Below are 19,951 nucleotides of genomic sequence, written 5' to 3'. Positions count from 1 at the left end.
AGACATAAAAAACAACAACTTTTTTTCACACCTACTATATATTCCCTCTTTTAAAGTGAACATTCATATTAAAGTTGTACATACTTGAATAAATGTTCTTTCTCTTTTTCTTAGAAACATACTTTCATGGCAATTTTTGTGATTTAAAAAATCCAATCCTAGATTGATATTCAGAGATATTGTTAAATAATCTGCACATTGATTTCTGTGTAAACACTGTGGCTTTGTGGTGCTATAAAAACATTTGCTCAACCAATGGCGTGAGTCTAGGGTAGGGCTATCGTTTTCTTCAGCCAATGGCAGATTGTGGGAGTGTCTAGGATCCCTGTTACATTTATTGTGCCACAGAAATTACACTTTACCTTAAAAAATAAAAAAAATAAAATGTTTTTACTGTTGTGCTTAAATATTTTAGCTAAGACCACTAGTTACTATATAAAAAAATCTAATTTAATTTCAAAAACCATAATTTAACAAATCATGGATAAAACTAACAGAAAGGAATTTATGTTGTTAAATAGGCCACTGGAGATGATTATACAACTGTATTGGATATGCGGAAATTATATATATATATATATATATATATATATATATATATATATATATATTTAACATTAATTGAAGTTTTTCTGTACTTCTTATTAGATAAGAGAGGGTTATTTTATTGTTTTCAGTCATATGTCTGTTCAGGAAGACCTCTGACTGATGTTCCTATGGAAAACAAATGTTGGATCCACCCATGCCATGTGAAAACATTTGGGATTCTATGCTGTTAACGTGATGACCATAAAAATAAGCAATAATAAGATAATATTATTTTCAGAGTGACCATCATTTAAGTAATTCTTTCTCTGCTGATCAGTTTATTTATTACAAGCAATGTAATTTCATTTACATTGGCATGTATGATGTGTGAAATAAAAGGTTAAACAGTTATTTTTCTCTTTAAGCTGCAACTGCTGTTCATTGATATGCAAAATAGTATATACAGTATTAGCAAGCTTTGGTGCAATGTTAACGGTCTGATGTACTGTGATAAAATATGAGTCAGCAAAACTGCTGACTCGTATTTACACCTATAAATTGCCTGCACGCATTGAATACATGATAGACATTTTAACTGTATAAGTTTTGTAGAAATACAGCAATCAGGTGTAATATTGCGTAAAAAATGTAAGGATGTATTTAATGAGCAGATATTGTCTCTGACCTTTCAACTCAAGGGAAAAAATAAACTTTTATCTACTAAATGTATTATTTGTTCTTGCCGTTCACATTTATATTCTATAAAGAAGCATTAAACCCTTAAATTAGATCATCTATCCATCCATCTGTACGTCTGTGGTTCATTCCCACACACACTCCAAACCCAACACACTTGGTTTACACATTGCTTCATGATTTTAATGTATCAATTTTTCATTTGCGCATTAACAATAAAACAATATAAATTAAGAGAAAACAAAAAAGTTACATATGGACAGTCACAAATATTCAAGTTAATGTTTAATGTAACCCACCCTGATTTTCTGTTCTTAAAATCATTTACAAACTGTTCTTACAGCCATATATTGCTAGTCTCACTCTATTGTTGAAATAATTATTTAGACACAAATTACACAGTCATTGATGTGCTGTACAGAACATTACAGTTTAATCACTGTTCATTTATTTCAAAGAAGAAATACTGCAGTTAAACTTACACCCACTTCTTTGGGAGTATCTAGTAATGAGTTTTTTTTTTTGTCCCAGTTAATGTGAACATATTTATCAAACATAAGATCTTACTTTATGCATAGCATATTGCCTTGCAACATGCACTGTGAGAAAACTCATGGTAACTTATTTTTTCCCCTATTCTCAAAGGTAAATATACAATTGTTTAACATATATGCATTCTATGAAAAGGTAACTGAACAACTATTAATAAGTAATTTGTATATATATATATATATATTTAAAAAAAACTGTTCTTTGTGATGATGATCTTAATTCAGCTATTGTATTGTTTTGCAGTTATTCTGATCTAAATTTAATTGTAATTTTAACATGGATATGTAACAAATAAAATCCCAAAGGTTTTGTCAGTCATCTAGGTGATGCACTTATATTATAATGACAAAAAACTGATGTGCGTGAGCGTGACTGCTAGCTTGAGTACGTTACGCATAGTAAGCATAGAGGAAGATGTTAATGCACACGAGGATGATGGCATTGACGCAGCAGAAGCGAGACCAGAAGGGATCTTCTCTGATGCTGTGAATGACGGGAGATGAATTCCCGGACACAATTCGGCCAGGTCGGGGACTACAGAACCCAGCGGTGCGCACACACTTACCCCTGCGCACAGACTCACAGCCTAGATTGAAACAAAAATGTTGGCTGTGAAATTAACTGCCAAAGGAGCGGTACAGTGATAGTATCAGATGGTAATACCATGGTGCTTTGATGTTTAAAGATTACCATATTCATAAACTTTGGGATATACATGGCAGCTTTAAAGGATTTACTTTATAGCTGAATCGACTTTGTTTCATAATTGACGAATCAACACTGAATTAACATTGAACTGACTCAAGCTGTGAAATGATACTATTCTTCTGCTGTTTGTAGCTGAATTTCAAAATTGATGAACTTTCTTGAACAGAATTTTAATTTGTGTCATATTTGTTGAAGTGTGCATTTTTGATTGCTTTTTTCCTGTTTATTATTGTGATGCTGCTTTGAAAGAATCTATATTGTATAAAGTGCTATAAACAAAGGTGACTTGACATGATATTCTCAGGTTCTTCAAAGAATACCAAGGTATTATCATGGTACAATTTAAAAATCCATGGGCATTTTTATGCTTAAAAAGCTTTAGAACTGAATGAAATGACATATTGCATGATTGCATATAACCTTAATCTGCCTTAAAGTTTTCAAATGTTGTGCTTGGTAACATAATCCACCTGCAGTAAGCTTACTTGCATTCCAAACCAAGAAAATCACTATTGGTATTTCTCTCAGTTCCTTGTGTGTGTTCTCACGCATATAGGACTCTTTTGTTTTGTCAACTGATACATAAATGTAGAACACCACCACACCCTGATGAATAGACCGCAACAAACCTCATGAGATCGATCATCCTGTAAACTCCTCTCACACCTCCATTCTGTCTCAGGAAGCAGGATTAGTTTGTGTGTTCAGGTTTATCTAAACTTGTGATTGTCAAAAATCTCCCCACTACTCAAAAATGGACCTCACTAGTTTAAAAGGCTTATAAATTTGCCAAATCATGTTTATATTCGAATCTAATATTTCACACAGGTTTCTGAAGGGTTCGGGTTTATATCAGCAATTATATAAAAACAATTGAAGTCTATGACATGTCCTCACTAATAGTCAAACAAACGTACGTATGCACGTGTGTGTTTGTGGTCCTGGTAAACCCTACAGTATGGGGTCAACATTTCCCCTCAAAGATGGCAATATCTAAAATCAATTTCCATTTTTTGGTCCCAATGAGGAAAACAGCTTATAAATCATACTAAGTGGTGTTTTTTGAAAATGTAAAAAAGCAGAAAGTTTTCTGTGATGGGTTTAGGGGTAAGGGTTAGTGTAAGGAGATAGAATATACACTTTGTACAAAAATCATTATGTCAATCGAATGTGCCCATAAAACATGAAAACCCAATGTGTGTGTGTGTGTGTGTGTGTGTGTGTGTGTGTGTGTGTGTGTGTGTGTGTGTGTGTGTGTGTGTGTGTGTGTGTGTGTGTTTCGTACCATCTGTCCTGCGGCTGAGTGTAGTTACTTTCTGTAGAGGTATTTCTCTCTCAGTGCTGTTGTGGAGAGTCCACCAAGTAAGATTATGTATCTGAAACAAAAGCCAAACACAATCTATATGACATGCTGCAAAAATACTACTGGATTTTATTAAATTACTTGATTAAATTACTTGATAAAAGACATCAAAATGTATCTTGTATAAGCTACAGTATGTTTAGAACAGCATACTACCATACTACTCTTATTATGTCTGCAGTATATTAGGCACAGTACATTTAATGTATATATAATTCTGTTTCCAGTAATGCAGGAATCCTGTAATGGAATGCTCTTTCCAGTATGACAAAGGAACTGAAAGTAATATCAGTTATGATTTTAAGATCTTTTCTTTACACATTATTTGATTAGATAGACTGTCCAAATTGAGACACATTTTCCACAAAATTGTATTAAATGAGCAAAAGAACCATTTTTATATCTGTATGGTATGCCAATTGCAGAAATAAACATGCATGTAATGAGGCCATGTGACAACAATGAATGTACAGTAGCATACTACTGTTTGCATAATGCTGTTTCACTGCAGAATGTACACTACATTTCAAAAGTTTGGGGTCTGTGATTTTTTAAAATAAATTAATACTGAAACATCAGATTGATCAAAAGTGACAGAAAGACATTTATGATGTTAGAAATCTTTTTTTATTTCAAATGAGTGCGGCTCTTTTGAACTTTCTATTCATCAAAGAATGTTGAAAATAAATAGGAATGTATAATGGTTTCAACAAATATATTAAACAGCACAACTGTTTTCAACATTGATAGTATTAAGAAATGTTTCTTAAGCAGCAAATCAGCATATTAGAATGATTTCTGAAGGATCATGTGACACTAATAAACATCACAGGAATAACTTACATTTTAAAATCTATTAAAAAATAAAACAGTTATTTGAAATTGTATTAATATTTCACAATATTACTGTTTTTACTTATCTTTTTTTGTCAAATAAATGCAGCAATAGTGAGCATATGAGACTTCTTTCCAAAACATTAAACAATCTTTCCAACCCCAAAATGTGAACGGTATGCCATTGTGAACAAAGCCAACATCTTGAGACTGGACAGTTAAAGGAGACCAGACAAGGATAACCAATCCTTTAATTATTTTAATATTCATTCATTTCATCTAATTCTGTCCCAATAATTGGTAGCTACTGTATGTGTTCTATTTTGGAATCTTATAGGAACTTTTCCAGTAGGATCCATTTGGACTGGCTTCAAGTTTTGGTTCTAGGAATTCTGATTTTAGTATTGGTGTAAAACTTAAAATCTATGAAAACATTTTTCAAGAGAGAATATTACCTGTTCCTCATTGGGTGGAGGGGTCAGCAGACTGATCACAGCCACAACAATAGCAGTGAGGGCGCACAGTATGATGGCAAAGTGTAGGTAGTGTACACTCCTCAGGACAGAGGGAGCAGGGTCAAACACTCCACAGCGGGGGGGAGGGAACACAAACTCAAGGACCATCCGTGTCGAGCCCACCACTAGACCCACCATCAGGCCCCAGAAGGCTCCCTGCAAACACAATACCAAACAAACACACATTCAGCTCTGCTGCTCTACGTACAAACATCGCTGTTCCTTTTTCTCAACATGTTATATGAGCGTGGGAGACTGTTAAACTAACTGTTTATTTTAAAACCCTTATTTATTTCAGGTATCTGAGAAATGTTCACTGAATGAACTTTGAGCCGAGATTCTTGACATGACAGGCTCTTATTTGCTTATTTAGGGTTCTTAAGGGTGGAGTGCAGTGTGAAGATCCCTTGACAAGTGTGAAAATTCCAGTGAAATGTTGTCATATTTCAGTGAGAGGTGTCTATTTGTCTATCTATCTGTCTATCTGTCTGTCTGTCTGTCTGTCTATCTGTCTATCTGTCTGACTGTCTATCTATCTGTCTGTCTATCTGTCTGTCTGTCTGTCTGTCTGTCTGTCTGTCTGTCTGTCTGTCTGTCTATCTATCTATCTATCTATCTATCTATCTATCTATCTATCTATCTATCTATCTATCTATCTATCTATCTATCTATCTATCTATCTATCTATCTATCTATATTTCGTTGAGGGGTGTCTGATATTTATGTATGTGTTTTGACAAAGATGCCTTGAGTGTAAAGACAGTAGATTTAATAATTATGTAAGTTAAACTGGTTTTATTCTTGTACATTTTGTATCATTGACTTACACGGATGCGCTTACACAAATATGTTCTACTGTAACAATTTATTTCTTACCCCCATGAATGTCATCTGGCCAGTTTTGGTTTCTTAAGGCAATCTTCTCGGGGCAACTTTAGCTTTCAAAATAACGCCCTAAAACGTTAAACTAATGTTCTCAATGCTGAAAAATATTTTCAGAGCAATTATACTCATAAATCTCACTAGCTAAAATGGGTATTTCCTTTTTGCTGTGGGGGACGGGGATAACTTTCCAGTAAAAGACCCTTCAGGGTAAAAACACACAGGAATTCTGAAATCCCACCCTCCCAGTTTTAAAGCCCTGAAATGATGTGTTAAACAGGTTTTCATTATTTTGCTAAACTGCCTGGTTTACAGCTAATCTTTTGCTAAGACAATATGAGCACTGCATTTTAGCACTAATGCACTCTAATATGAAAAACAGTATTTTGTTCTACTTTGTGAAACATCCAAGATAATCAGCCTAGTACACCACAAAACATTTATTCTAAGCATATTTGTCAAAACACATTGGGATAAGGAGTTTTTCATAGAATCAAATGAAAGAATCACGAGGCCTTTTTTTCTTTTTCTGTATCTTATGCACTCTCACACAATGTTACTCCTGTTCTATGAATATATCCTTGTTTATCACTGGTAAAGACCTCAAGAAACACGTCACACTGGTTTGTTAACAATATCTATCTATCTATCTATCTATCTATCTATCTATCTATCTATCTATCTATCTATCTATCTATCTATCTATCTATCTATCTATCTATCTATCTATCTATCTATCTATCTATCTATCTATCTATCTATCTATCTATCTATCTATCTATCTATCTATCTATCTATCTTATGCAAAGTTTAAATTCTTTCCACCATAACATTATTATACTAACAAACAGGACAGAGGATACACAAATGGAAATTTTGTACTGAATGTAAATGCAATATGCAGCTTATACATATGAATTATCAATGATTTTTTGCTTCTCAAAAGCACACTTTACAATGAGTCATCAACACAACAATATAATGACTTATATTAAGGTGTGACTTATTTTCCAGAAAATACGGATATCTATCATCTCAATCACTTACAAGTGAAAGTTGGAAATCACTTAAAAGTGAAAGCTCTCTTTTGCTGTCATTCAGACATGTACAGTGTCTTTGTGTGCTTTTTGAACAGACAAATACACACACCCTGACTAATCCGATGCAATAAAATAGCAAGACATTCCTTCTTCACGAGAGTGAAGTGGGTTCTTCGAATGCATGTGACTGTCAGTATGTCAATATGTACATAGTCCTCGGACAGTGTTTATTGTAATCTTTTGTGTGTGCATTACCGCTTCATTGGTTCTTTTCCAGAAAACAGCCATTACAAAAATGGCAGTAACAGGAGGAGCCAGAAAGCTGGTCACTGACTGGATGTAAACATACAGCTGACCGCTGTTAGCGCTCTGAAGAATTGGGATCCAAACCACGCTAATCACCACCAGAATAACCGTCACTATCCTGAGAAAACAAATTGCCATACATTTTATGATCATCTTTAGCTTCAGCAACATTTCTTGATATGATAAAGTTGAGTTCTGCAACATCCAAATCCTTGGGACCCCATAAGTAATATTTGCTAATTCATTTCTATTATTCAGCTACTAGTTATCTATCTTCCATCTTCTAGTTAGATAAATAAGAATTTCGTTTTTTAGTTTTTTTATTTAAAATGATCTCAATGACAGGGCATAAATATTTAGCTAATCTAAATGATTAATCCACTCCTTGATTTCTAGTTCTTCCTGCGGTTATGCATTGCATTTCTGAAGATATAAATCATTCTTCTTCTGTGTAATTGCTTTTGCATAAAAAGATGTTGGAACTTGGAAAACATGTAACCTTTAAGCATGTCATAATGATCGATGGTTTTAAATGGGTGACACAATTCTACGCATGAAATGCAAACACACACTCATAAGCACACATAGACACCTGCCAACCAGCAGCAGCTCCTTCTCGCTAGCCCCTCTTCGATACTTCTTCCAGATGTCCATGGTGAAGAGGGTACTGCTACTGTTAAAGATGGAGGTCAGTGATGACATCAAAGCAGCCATCATTACAGCTATCATTAACCCCCGGAGTCCTGGAACACACACACTTACAATTACTTGATTTTTAGGGCTAAAAGATTGTGGCATGGGTTTTATTCACATTTGCTCAAGTTATGTTAACAGTTCAAACATATAATATACACTATTTGAAAAACATAAAATCCTGATCCTGATTACCACTGGGCATGAGCTCGATGACCAGTTTTGGATAAGCAAGGTTGGAACATCCCACCTCTGCACCACACACCTTTACACACTCTTCAGGGTCCACACAGGCCACTGTGTCTGAAAAAAGGAACATGTAATAAACAGTCGCCTATTTAAAATAAATTATCTATAGCCTAAGGTACAATTACGAAACAAACCATTCATGTCTTGTACAATTACAAAACAAAACATTCATGAAACCGCAAATAATGGAAAAGGAAAAAAAATAGCAAACTATAATCAACTATTTGAATAGTAAGGGATACATAATGTTTGATATATCCTCATCATATACAGGGTGGGCCATTTATATGGATACACCGTAATAACATGGGAATGGTTGGTGATATTAAAGTCCTGTTTGTGGCACATTAGTATATGTGAGGGGGCAAACTCCTCAAGATGGGTGGTGACCATCACATATACTAAATGTGCCACAAACATGACTTTAATATCACCAACCATTCCCATGTTATTACGGTGTATCCATATAAATGGCCCACCCTGTATTACGAAACAAAACATTCATGAAACCGCAAATAATGGAAAAGAAAAAAAAAATAGCAAACTATAATCAACTATTTGAATAGCTAAGGGATACATAATGTTTGATATATCCTCATCATATATAGTAAGGGATACATAATGTTTGATATATCCTCATCATATATTACGAAACAAAACATTAATGTCCTGTACAATTACGAAACAAAACATTCATGAAACCGCAAATAATGGAAAAGGAAAAAAATGAGCAAACTATAATCAACTATTTGAATAGTAGCCTACATATATATTCATTTCAAGACAAAACGCACAGTTGTGGAAATGGACTTTTTCCTCAAAACTTTAGTTAGTGACATTCATTTCTTGAGGCATCTTCCCCGTGTGACAACTAGCCCCGGCTGCCCATTTAAGTGTCTGCCTACAACCACTACTTTGTTACAAAGTCAGGGGAAAATAGGAAGTGTCTGTTTCACTTTCCTCCGTTTCCTGTTCTTATTTTTTCCCGGACACCCCGCCCAAAACCCACGTAACTGTTGACTCGACACGACAGTCTATTCGGCCAGCACGAGCACGCCGCGTCATCGGTGCTCATGCTGCCCGACGTCTGGCTTCTTCCTCTTTCTAGCTCCTCAGAAGTAGGGCAAAGTCACACAAAAGCCCCACAGGACTTAATGGACAACAAACTCTGGACATTATATAAACCGGGAGACGGAACGTGGAAGAAACTGTGGAAGTTTTGTTGAAGACCCGGACACTTTTGTTTTATCGCTGTTTTTATTGCTGATATTCAAGGTTTATGCTTTGGTGGAAGATAAACGCGGATCTCGCCGGTTTGGCTTAAGTCTGTTGCACTTGTGTGTGCATATGTGTGTGTGTGTGTGTGTGTGTGTGTGTGTTTGTGCCCCTCCCGGTCAGGTGACTGAGGTGTGTCTAATCACCAGAGCCTCTGGAGATGCTTTGTTCTAGTCTACCTGTCGGTAAAACTGAAAGATGATCTCCGGCTCAGCGGTCAGCCGTGTCCTGTAGGCTATTACTGAACTAAGACTCTGCTCGGGGAAATATGCTCAAATAACGTCTGAGGAATCGTTTATATCTTTAGGAAACAACATAGCTTTTATTTTAATGAAAAACGAGCTTTTGGTGCTTAGGTTATAGCTTTTATCCGCTTTAATTGACACCAACAAAATCGATTGAATCGCCACTTTACCATGGAAACGCTTTACCACGATCACGAACGGAATTTTTCTAGCCGTTAACCGAGGAAGAAAAACTTTGAGAAGGCTTTAGTGGGACTTAACTTATTAAAATCCTTAACGAGAAGAAGAGAAAAAGGAACCGGTTTCTATCACCTAATTCGGATTGTGTGTGGAAACGATGGCGCTCTCTCAAGTTCAGTGTCTTGATAACAATCATGTGAACTGGCGTCTAAATGAATCTAAACCGGAGTTTTTCTACAGTGAGGATCAGCGGCTAGCGCTCGAGGCGCTTGCTACGAAAGGACGTGACGCTTTTGACGCATACGTGAAAGAGCACGAGCTGCGTCCTTTCCTGTCGGAACCCGAGCTCGAGTTGCTCCGTCGGAAAATAGAAGATTATAAGCCCGGTTCTGAGCATCAAAAACCAAATGGTACGACGGAGGGAGAGGACATTGCGGTGTCTTTGCAGTATTGGCCGGACCGCTCCGATATCTCCATACCGAATCTGGATCTCGGATGGCCCGAAAGCACTTCTTACCGCGGAGTCACGCGCGTCAATGTGTACACGCAACCGCCGTTGGACGGACAGACGCATATAAAAGAGGTGGTGAGGAAAGCCATCGCGCAAGCACAGAAGGTGGGTAAACTAGAGAAACTTGAAAAGCACGACTGTATGGTCAGTCCGCCTCAGTAACACTGCAGACCCTTTGTCTATGTCTAGATTAGTCAGTGACTTAAAAAAAAAACTTTTTTTGTCAGCAATTCGGTGCACAGTCGTGTAACGTTACGCGACACATTTCACCAACTGTCCAGTGTCCACTATCTTAACTACAAGAGATTAATGTTATGCATTTGTGATGTGTAAAATGACAGCTAGTGTTCACTTAATTTAGCGATCTGTCGCCCTATTGATAATAAAGGAAAATGCTTAAGCAATATGCATAAGTTGCTATGGCTACCTTTGCACACTTGTACCCCTCTCATTATTAATATTTTTCATTATTTGTCTATAATTCTAAATACTCATCTTGCATTTATAAGCTATCATTTTAATCATGGCTATGAAGAGCAATAATAATCAATGACAACAGGTGATGGCCCAGACAGGGGGGGGGGTATCGAATATCGAACTATTGTATAATTACTAATAAGCAAAAAAAGCTGTTATATTTTTTGTCAACACACTATTCATCACAACTCTTCTCCTTCAAGCTCATTAATTTTTAAAAAGATATCCTGTTTTTTTTTTATTTAATTGTCTGTTATTAATTGAGTTCAGCAATAAAACTAAAAATGTTGAATGTCCAAATATCCATCACGTTTCACAATCACTACTGGTTTCCAACTGACTAATTTTTCTTGTTAGAACTTGCTAAAGCTTGAACCCAGAGCTTCGGCCCATGACACATACCGGCACAAATTCTATTCCTCCCCCTCTCTCTTTACCGCACACACTGAAATGTTCATTCAAATAGATCCCTTTATCCAAAGACATTTGTCACAATGAGTGCTTAAAATGAGATGTAGGTAGAGTACAACCGACTTTGGGTGTGTAGGACTTGTTTTGTGTCTACATCATCATGTTGTATTCTTAATAAAGAGAACATACTCCTTACTACAATAGAAGTGTAATTGGAATATGGCCTGTATAGTATGCACACTGAGAAAGAATTCAAAATTATTTTTATGTTGTCTGGGTTGAACTGTCTAACTAACATCTATACATTTACTGTGTGTGTTTGCAGATGATAGCCGTGGTAATGGATGTTTTCACAGACGTTGACATTTTTAAGGATCTAATAGAGACTGGATTTAAAAAGAAAGTGGCTATATACATTATTATAGATCACGCTGCTGTACAGGACTTCCTATTTATGTGTGAGAGAGCCAAAATGCACAAAGGGCACCTCAATGTGAGTTGAAGACGCTTTCTGTTTTGTAGACTGTTTTAAGTCCTTAATATCACTTATATATATTTATTAATATATTTGTTTGATTTTTTTTTAGCATCTGAGGGTGCGAAGCATCGGTGGTTGCGAATTCTACACACGCTCAGCTCAGAAGGTGCGTGGCTCATTGAGTCAGAAATTCATGTTGGTGGATGGAGACCGTGCTGTGTCCGGATCATACAGGTTTGTACTGTATGTGTGAATTTTAATGTGTGTATGTACATGTACACAGGGCTTGACATCAACTTTTTTGCTCACCCGCCACTGTGTCTACTGATTTTCCAAAGTGACTAGCCACTCAGCATTTTGACTGGCCACAATTTGACATCGATCCAAAAACCGCCATTGAGATATTTTTAATATATTATATTATTTCATAATTTGACAGCCGATATATTAGGCTGCTGTCACTTTAAGACCTGATGCACGGACTCATTATACTGTTTTATATAGCCAATATACTTTATGTGCGTGCACTTTGGGTGTGAGCACAAAATCTGCGGGAATGAGTAAAATTGCGTATAATTCAGTATCAATATGTATAGAAAAATCGCTATTTTTGACAACACTACATTGCACTTAGTTTATTATTTCTTTTAAAAGACTACAATTGAACGATGTATATATTATAAAATTCAACCTGCCAAAGTGGCTAGTAGGTGGGTGTTAATGTCAAGCCCTGCATATACATGAAGCTGTGTTTCCTAAATACAGGCCAATCACATTGTGTCAGAATGTGTCAGAAACTGGTCTGTGTGCCTGTAGGATGAAGTACAGATATATAGCAAGCATGCTAGTTAGGGATGGGCATGATTAATCGACGATCGATAATTGATCGTTAAGAATTTTGTCGATCACGTTTATTTGTTATCGATTAATCATGCAGGTTGCGTTGCGTAGTGTGAGTCTTGAAGCAATGGAATTCATTTTAGCGCGGAGGTAGGCTACCTGTGCATCCCGGCAACGTCATTCCCCTCAGAGCGGGTGTTTTCGGCGGCTGGACTGGCTGTCACCACGTTGCGGTCGCATCTGATCCCAGATCATGTCAACATGCTTATCTTTCTCAACAGAAATCAGTGGACTGGTGCAGAAGTTCTATGGGAACTTCATGCGTTTTCTCAGATCGGATAGCTATCTGATTTATCAAAACGATTCCATTTACACCTGGTCACATAAATGTGTTTTTGCAAAACGGATATAAATCCGATCTTGAATTCCCGCGCTACATGCATATTTAAATTGTTGCACGTCCGAAAGCAACTGATATGAGCTGCATTTTATTGATCATCAGCGGAAATTTCTATATCAAAGACGGCAACAAGATATTGCGGCAACAGCCCTGGTAAGATCATTTCGGTTCTTTACTTTTAATGAAGATGATTGTGTGTTGATGAATTACTTTCACTTTGATTTGCGATAGTTTGCACGTTGGCTTGATGAATAGATGCTCATCTGTGGTGATGCGTGTTGCAGTAGCGTCGTCATATCTGGCTATAACATGACATATAGCCTAGGCCTATAAAACGCTCTCACATGTTTATTTCTTAGCATTTTTGGGATAAGTCAAATTTACATAGTGATTTCAACAACCAGATGCATTTACACTTGTCCAGTTTCGTCTGGAATGCGTCTCAGATCTCCTCCTGAAGTGGTTTGAGCGATCGGGTTTAAATCCGTCTCGAATGCGTTTCGGAGGGCATTTACATTTGGTCTTTTCACGGATAGCTATCCGATCACAGAAAACGGATGAAGTGGCCATGGGTCTCTGTTCAAGAACGCCGGCTCGCAGCTGCAGGTTCCGCTGTTTTAGAGCACCGCAGGGCATCTTCAAGTCTAACGTTACCGAACGTCCAGTTTCACTGCCACAAGTTGATCTTCTTGTAATAAAGATCTCATCGAGGACAAACAAACTGTATTTTTGTATTTACATTGCATTTTTAATTTATAAAAAGTTAAAGAAATAATGAATTTCAATATAAAAATATTAATGATTAATCGATAGTCGATCGTTAATTCCCCCGACGATCGACTAAGAAAATTTAATCGAATGCCCATCCCTAATGCTAGTAAAACCTGTATGCAAATTAGAGGGTATAAATATACAAGGGGGTAACAAAACAATCAAACTAGAAAATGAATTAAAAACAATAATCTAGCCAAACAATAATAAAGTCACACAAGACAAGCCTGATAAACCAATCACATGGTAGGAAATACCAGAATACAAAAAAGGGAAGTGTTAACAGACAAATCAAGAACAGGAAAGCTACAGTAGTGAGCTACTGTACTGTCACAGAATTGGACAACATAATGTTGCTATTAGGTAGTTACCCCTTAACACTGGTGGTAACATTCTTTAAGATATTTTGAGTTGCTAGTTTAAATGTCAATTTATGTGCTTCTATTCTGTGCATGTATTATTTGTTTGTCCACTTTGTTTTTGTTTCTGACTTCTGGCATTTTCATATTTCAGTTTTACGTGGACAGCTTCTCGTTTGGACCGCAACATCATTACAGTCATGACTGGGCAGTCCGTTGAAAATTTTGACAAGGAGTTTCGCGAACTGTACCTGAACTCTCTTGGGGTCAGCCTCACCAAGATTCCTTTGGTGGAACTTCCGGAGCCTGACCCTACCCCAGTTGTCGTTCCTCCCCCTGTTTCCGCAGCTGTTGCAAGAAAACTAATTAACCCCAAATATGCATTGGTCAATGTAGATACAACAAGCAAATCCTCTTCAGACAAAGCTAGTGCCAAGATCAATCCTCTGGTCCAGATTCCCAAGCCTCAAAAGGAGTTGCAAATGCACCCAGGACTTGTAGGCTTGCCAAAGGCAGATCTCATTCTCTACTTGCCCATCTGGCCCGAGCCAGACCCATCCAGTGATGTTATTGGGTATATTAATATTCGTGACACAAACAAGCCAGCACCAGTGCATTTAATGCGCTCGCAAATGTTTGAAACATCTCAAGCGATCCGCTTTAAAGACCCTTTCACTGGCCCACCTGAGGAACCGCTACCAGATAAGGCAACCCTTCGTTCTACAACAGCACAGTTGTCTAAAACAGATGCTGTAGATGCAAAAGGTCAATCACACGCCCAGCTTCAGCCGGAAGCTGAATCTAGTAATGCCCTTAAAGAGACACCAGCCAATACACCTGATTCGCCAAGCTCTCCAATCCAGCAACAAGACCCCAAACCCAACCTTCCTCCACAAGAGCAGGAGCCCAACCATGAACCACCAGAGGTCCAAAAGGCTTCAGATCTGCCTGTTCCCAAGCCACGCACTATTCAGTTGGTGGTTAATATGCCTAAAGGCTCAGAAGACTTAGAGGTCACTTTAGTCAGAAGGGAGGAAAACCAGACGTTGGATGCACACATGGATGCTCAAGACAACGACGCCATTAGCACTGCTGTGACCTGTGCACATTCATTAAAGGATAAAGATGAAAATTCCACAATGTCAGATGAATACTATGAATGTACTGATTCCGATAGCAGTGACAAACTCCCTAACGGAAGGTTAACGGGTTCCGGTCGTGTTGGAGAACACAGCCCTAATGCGCTTAACGTGATGGCCCGCTTCTCTCAATCCATGCTGGACTTGAGATCGGATGACGTTGAGCTGGATCTGCAAAGCACTGCCGAGAGGAATCTACTGAACACGCAGAACAGAAACAAAACAAAGGTAGGTAGGACTTTGATTTAGTGTGTCTGAATGTGAAAGTGCTTTTTATCAGATTTGGCTCTCCACTCTACCAGTCATTAAACCTGGGAGTGTCTCAAATAGATGAAAAGAAGCCAGGCATATGCGTTATGAAACGCACAAGGGTGTGCCGATGTTGATATTTCCTGCATGCCTTAACCTGCTAAAAAAACTACCCCTATAAAGTGTTAAAACGCATATATAGGGGTAGTGGATGGGAGGAGGGTAAATGTAAATGAAGTTACATATCAGATGAGAACAGGAAAATAGCATGTTATCAGGGTTTGTCAGATCCCCATTTTGGTGGGATTTCCCCATGAAAGTAGTAGTAGTGTTTTATTGGATAATATATATTATATAGGCCATTATTGGATAAACTTGTGCATGCTCCTTTTTTCCCCATTATAAAATGATATACATTTAGATTCTGCTCACTTAAAGGTAATCTTTAAAAACTCAAGTACTGGTATTCTTTAGCAAATCTCAAATGAATATGCATTTTTCATATTGTATGTTTTAACTTAGTGATGCCTTAATAAACTTTATAAATATGGCTATTTATTGTTTATCAACCATAACATGAAAATAATAATTTCCCAATATACGGACATCCCTACTTTTATCATATAGTTCTAACAAATATTTGCCTAACGCCATTAAACTATTTCCAATAATATTCTAGACTTTCTATAAAATTCGTCCATTTAGTATGATGTAAAAATATTTTGAAACCAAAAGCATTTTGGGGGGCATAAAATTATCCAGCTTAAGGTTGTAGCTGTTTTTTATATGGTTTCTAGCTGGTTTAGAATAGTGTAGTACAACTTGGTCAAGCTTGGTTAGGTGTCCACCTTGGACCAGCAACAAACCAGCTACCATGTACCAAAAACCAACTTGACCACCATAAGCTGGTTACCTGATTTTCTTTAGGTAGTCTTAAAAGGTGACAAAGCTTGCACAGAAGATGACATAGCACAGAATTTTTGCAGCTCTAGCGGATACAGCAGCTGGAGCGTGTGTGTAGTACCTGGGTAGAGTGCCCTGCTGATCATGCCAGGTAGGATGATGAAGATCATGGGAAGCATCTTGAGATAGCTGGCAAAGATGGACGCCCCTTTGGCGTGACTCATATTCTTTGCTGACAGAGATCTCTGCACGATTACCTGCCAATGATCAACCAACATTATTATTTTGTATTTGCTGAATTCTTTAAAAATTCATTAGAACATTTTATAGTTTATGTCGAACCATTTGAAATGATGCCTGAAGGCTGTTTATCATTTTTCTTTTTCACGTATACCTTCCTCCCTTTCAGCTTTACCAGATGGTCTCCAGGTCGCCTCTTCGAGACGGTTATGGCCGGGCCAAAGTGGTGATTGCAAAACCTGGAGTGTTCCACAGACCCCCTAAAAGCAGCGGCCATGTGATCGGGGGCCACAGGTACTGGCAGGGGAAGATGCATGGCCATGAACTCTCCTCAAGTGGATCAGGCCAGCAAAACCTAAACCGTTCAGGTCGGTCCCCCAGGAGACAAAGCCCCGCCTATACGATAGAAGGACTGCGAACAAGCCAATCACCCGCTCAGCGCCTCATGCACTCTCAATCTCTTTCCCCTGCTCAACGGGCCTCTCAAACAAAGTCTCCGTCTCCTCGTAGACGGGTCGAGACTCGCACGCCATTAGGAATCTCTTTATCTAAACTCGCCAGTTTCAAACACCTCAGGGGGAAGGTTCCAGTGAACACGTCTGGTTTTGCTTTTGGGGATAAAATGTTGACACATAGTCAAAGTGAAAAGTAACTGATTTGTAGTGGCTTTCTTCCCGTAAAACACAACTTTGTATTGAGTACAAAGGCATGAATGTGTATTGATGTAGCCACCAGTCTCCACTGATAAAGGCTTTTCAACTGGAGTTCAACTGGATCTAAACTGACATGAGTGTTACAGTGGCACACAAACACTGACATTTTCTGGACCGTGGCAAGGAGCACTTGCTGCGTAAAGCCTTACTCTTTATTGACATGCTTTTGAGTAATCTGAACTAGTGGAAGGGAATTTGGTGGTGGATTTATGACCATGGTGATGGCAATTTCACATTCACCTCTATTGGCTAATTGGTGTCTCAGATTGTGGGAAAAGGACGTTGAAAGTTTGTTACAGTACAGACTGAAAGTGGGTTATATTTTAAAACGCACACACTAATATTCTGAGTCTGCAGTTGTCCCTGTTTTTTTCAGAGGAGATCAAGGCCTGTTCACACCAGGACAGATGTTTTGTGCAAAAAATTAGTTGTGAAAAACATTTTAATTTTAGTTAACGGCTTGTAATGCATCGTTTCACATCAATTTAAACATTTGCTTGCTGTCGATGCAATTTTCTAAAAATAAGGTTGAAAGGTTTGTGCATTAGGTCACATTCCTGTTACATAAAACTAAGACTTTGTGGTACACACAAATCTAAAAGACTATTTTGCTTAGAAACAGATTATAACCTGGGGAATTCAGTTTTTTTCCATAAGCACCACCTACTTTCAGAAGTAAGTTTGTATTTTCTTTCAGCCTATCTACAGGTTTTTACATTTTAATCTGAAAAAAAAAAAATTGCATGCAGATATTTGACCATATTTTCATGCCAAACATTTGTGGTGGTGTGAACAAGCCTTCAGCTTTTGAGTTGGAGTCAAGGCCAATCCCTCCAACATCCAGACCAAGACCTGTCCATTTCTTATTCAGAAAAATGCTGAATTTATTACAGCATTCATTTCAGATACTGAGCCACTTTTCGAGGTGTTAAACTGTGGTCACGGCTGAGGACCTTAGCTAAGACCCAAAACAAGACTTTTAAGATTTGAGGAGCCCCCAACCAGGGGACCTACTGTAATAAGACTCAGACCAAAACAACATGTATTGGGCCTTGAAGGGATTCCAACTCTTGACAGTATTTCTAGGAATTTAATAATTTGTCTTCTGATGGAATTTTTTTTTTTTTTTTGCCTTCCAAGGAGGTTTGAAAATAAAATGCTTTTTAAAAATGTTATGTGCACTATACTTTAAAGAAGGAACGTGTTACAACTTTAATTAGTACAAAGACAGTCTTCTAAATTGTCTCAACCATTGTGCTTATGTTTTTAAATAAATAAAGCTTAAAAAGCAAGGTGTTTTAAAGATGCTAGTCAGCACACACTGATTCCTACTGTTTCTGTAAGGATATACTTGAATCATTTGGGGATGTTTTCAGTGACGCAAGAGCCAATGTAGGCTTTAGTCAGGGTAGTTGTACTTAATTTGACGCGAATCTCTCAAAGTCTCGTTTTCATTGCGTCAAATTAGATGGGTCTACCCTACCCTGACTTAGGTCCATTTCAGGCTCATGTCCTCTACATGAGGCCTTTTACATTGTGAGAACCAGGGTGGACTTCTCTATTTTTGTGAGTAAGTGTGTGTTTAAGCATACCTGATCAGTGCACCAGTACCATGTTGCAAGAATGGTTAATCCCAGTGTCATGCCTGGCCAGGGTAGGTCTCCGTGAACAGGGTCTCTGAACAGGTGCATGGCATCAGCCCTGGGCAGGTGACATGTTGTGTTTGGGATGATCTTAGATGGCACCGCTTTCAAATACACGCTCTCCAGGTTATTGTAGCCTCCAATTTTATTGAATGCTGTAACGTACATAAATACATATCAGCTAAATCTACTACTGTTTTGGGTAAAATGTAGAGATTTGGCATAAAAATGGATCTTTGTAGTATTGTCAAACAAACATGGCGTCAAAACAATGTATATTTTGAATTGAATACAATTAAAAGTATTATTTAAATTTCTTTAACTTGTTTAGACTTGTGTGTATCATTGTGTGTGCGTGCATTTTTCATTTACTTTTCGGTTCTTTAAAAACGTTACAGATGGTTTTGTGTAAGTGGCTAAAGACAGTCATGGGATTTACCACATCCCCATGCAAACCAGCTATGCAGGTTTTAAAGTGTTTCAATGTGTCCTAACCGGACATGATGCGATAAAACCTCTCTCTTTGACAAAAATGTGAGGTGCGTTTTTTGTTCATTCTGAACAGCTGTGTAGAGTTACGGGACATTTCGTTTATTGCCTGTGACAGCCACTGAAATCTGCTCCACATTACACCAAATATGTTGATTTTTGCCTGTTACTGTGCAGCATCATGTAGTGTTTTCACTTTGACTGAGGAAAGGCAAATTCCATCATAAGGTGAAAGTTTGACCGTTACCTCACTAGCACCATG

General features: G+C 37.6%; 2 protein-coding genes across 2 annotated transcripts in view; one reads left to right on the top strand and one right to left on the bottom strand.

Annotated features, from left to right (window-relative positions):
• Window positions 1–2,165: 2,165 nt before the first annotated feature.
• Window positions 2,166–19,951, bottom strand: part of slc5a10 (solute carrier family 5 member 10) — a gene marked incomplete at both ends in the record, with an annotated part of 32,147 nt that continues 14,361 nt past the window's right edge. The window contains 8 exons of the mRNA XM_081361584.1: window positions 2,166–2,362; window positions 3,770–3,860; window positions 5,137–5,352; window positions 7,374–7,542; window positions 8,017–8,167; window positions 8,313–8,420; window positions 16,726–16,861; window positions 19,150–19,355. Coding sequence (XP_081217710.1) covers window positions 2,166–2,362; window positions 3,770–3,860; window positions 5,137–5,352; window positions 7,374–7,542; window positions 8,017–8,167; window positions 8,313–8,420; window positions 16,726–16,861; window positions 19,150–19,355 — 1,274 coding nt within the window. The remainder of the gene's footprint in view (window positions 2,363–3,769; window positions 3,861–5,136; window positions 5,353–7,373; window positions 7,543–8,016; window positions 8,168–8,312; window positions 8,421–16,725; window positions 16,862–19,149; window positions 19,356–19,951) is intronic.
• On the top strand, window positions 9,464–19,520 carry fam83gb (family with sequence similarity 83 member Gb). The gene is made up of 5 exons (XM_081361582.1): window positions 9,464–10,682; window positions 11,791–11,958; window positions 12,053–12,177; window positions 14,468–15,680; window positions 17,014–19,520. Exons 1-5 carry the CDS (start codon window positions 10,224–10,226, stop codon window positions 17,494–17,496), a joined length of 2,448 nt encoding a protein of 815 aa, XP_081217708.1. The 5' UTR covers window positions 9,464–10,223; the 3' UTR covers window positions 17,497–19,520.

This window comes from Scardinius erythrophthalmus, assembly GCF_964197995.2.
Source record: "Scardinius erythrophthalmus genome assembly, chromosome: 3".
NCBI classification, from domain to species: domain Eukaryota; kingdom Metazoa; phylum Chordata; class Actinopteri; order Cypriniformes; family Leuciscidae; genus Scardinius; species Scardinius erythrophthalmus.
Note: the sequence above shows the minus strand (reverse complement) of the source record. Positions and strands in the feature narration are given on the sequence as shown.

Coding starts and splice junctions, on each gene's coding strand:
- fam83gb (XM_081361582.1), top strand. CDS start 10,224: ATGGCGCTCTCTCAAGTTCAGTGTCTTGATAACAATCATGTGAACTGG. Junction 10,683..11,790: donor CCATCGCGCAAGCACAGAAG/GTGGGTAAACTA, acceptor GTGTGTTTGCAG/ATGATAGCCGTGGTAATGGA. Junction 12,178..14,467: donor GCTGTGTCCGGATCATACAG/GTTTGTACTGTA, acceptor TTCATATTTCAG/TTTTACGTGGACAGCTTCTC.